Source organism: Arachis hypogaea, chromosome 4 (genome assembly GCF_003086295.3).
Source record: "Arachis hypogaea cultivar Tifrunner chromosome 4, arahy.Tifrunner.gnm2.J5K5, whole genome shotgun sequence".
Taxonomy (NCBI): Eukaryota; Viridiplantae; Streptophyta; class Magnoliopsida; order Fabales; family Fabaceae; genus Arachis; species Arachis hypogaea.
The window spans coordinates 20266697-20268319 of record NC_092039.1 but is presented as its reverse complement, the minus strand read 5'-3'; the positions used below and the strand labels follow the sequence as shown (position 1 = coordinate 20268319).

Genomic DNA, 1623 nt, shown 5'->3' with positions numbered 1-1623 from the left:
TTTAATTTCTTTATTCTTTCAGTATTTCTTAATCCGATAGGTTAATGACTAATTTATTGTGGATTTGAATTCTATTTAAAAGTTTGTCGTTGGCCAATAAATTACTGCATACATAAGATGAGATTCCAAGCTCTAACATTTGAAGTGGACGATGAACTAACTACTTGACCAATCCAAATTGATTATGTGCCTTATCTTATTTAATGTTATCACAACATACCTCTAACAATAACCCTTTATGTTCCCTTTAAAAACTTAGGTTAACATTTAAAAAGTGTTGCAGTAAGAATCATGCAGTTTGTGCAGCAGCTAAGAAGGCATTGAAATCTTCTCTGGCTTTCCTCAAACGAGGACTGATGCAGAATGCTGGAGAGGCAGGGCATGATGATTCCGGCGACGGCGACAGTGAAAACCGAACATGCCGAGGGGACCCATCTGATTTCCTACCACTCCCTCCTCTAGATGAACCATTTTTTAGTACCCCTTTGAGCTCTTTTTCAAAAGCAAAAGATGATGCACCACTAAATGGTGAATTCACATCATTGCCATTGATCAATTCGATTGGTAGATCAAAGTATGAACTCCTAGAGTGTGTTCTTACCTCAGGGACTTTTGCTACTCCAGAAGCCCAAGACCCACATTCAAATTCCTGCACTGAAACTGTTCTTGACATATTCATAGCACCACTTTGTGATTTTGATTCTGAACCATCTTCTTCTTCTTTTCTTGCCTTACAAGGCTTCAATAATTTAGCACCAAAACCTGGAAGGTACAAGCATAGAGAACTGCATCTAAAACCATCATCACTAACTTGTTTCTTCTTCACACTCTTGGGACTTCTCTTAACAACTTCTGAGAATGTTTCATTATGATGATGTTCTTCCATTTCACTCAGTTTTGTTAGCCAATGATGATGATCAAGTTCATATGATGAGGGTGCTAGTGATCTTGTTTCATCACATGACTTGCTCTTCCTTAATTGAGCTTGTTCTTGTTCTTGTGATCCGTTGCTTTCGCCTTTCGAGATCTTCCGGGGGGTGAATCGTGGTGAGGAGGAGGCCGAATTGGGGAGACTGAGGCTCAAGAATCTAGGATTTGGAGAGTGTAACGGTGGAGGGTGCAAAATGGTGCTAGTTAAAATAGTAGAAGATTCTCTTAATGAAAGTGGATCCACCACAATCTGTTTTTCTCTCTGCAAATTATTCTCATCTTTTTTGTTGGTGATTTCTACTCCTGCTTGCAAGGAAGCCATTATTTCTTCTTTCTTTTTTGTTTTTCAAGAATGATTCTTTCTTATGTGTTAGAAGATCAACATAGTTCACTACTTATAAAGAAGAGTCATATATAAGACAAATGGAAAGTGTGACATGGGAGCATGTCATTTACATTAGTGATGAACATGTTCTAAGTCTGCTATGGTTTAATAATTATATGTTTCTTTTTCACATAAGAAGCTGATATCACTGGAGAATAACAAAGGTCAACTGCATCTTTATATATATAGCACATGCAGGACATGATGAATTAAATATAGTTCACAAGTTTAATTATAAACGTGCTGCCATCAACTCCATGTAGCTTTTCAAAGAGGGTGAATGCTATGATGCTTATGGTGCTTAAGTA

At 37.4% G+C, this 1623-nt stretch overlaps 1 protein-coding gene across 1 annotated transcript; it reads right to left on the bottom strand.

Moving 5' to 3' along the window:
• Positions 1-289: 289 nt before the first annotated feature.
• On the bottom strand, positions 290-1252 carry LOC112794733 (uncharacterized). The gene has a single exon (XM_025836716.1). The coding sequence runs from the start codon at positions 1250-1252 to the stop codon at positions 290-292; it is 963 nt and encodes a 320-aa protein (XP_025692501.1).
• Positions 1253-1623: the final 371 nt, after the last annotated feature.

Bases quoted from the DNA above. Each gene is read 5' to 3' on its own strand.
- LOC112794733 (XM_025836716.1), bottom strand. From the start codon at position 1,252: ATGGCTTCCTTGCAAGCAGGAGTAGAAATCACCAACAAAAAAGATGAG.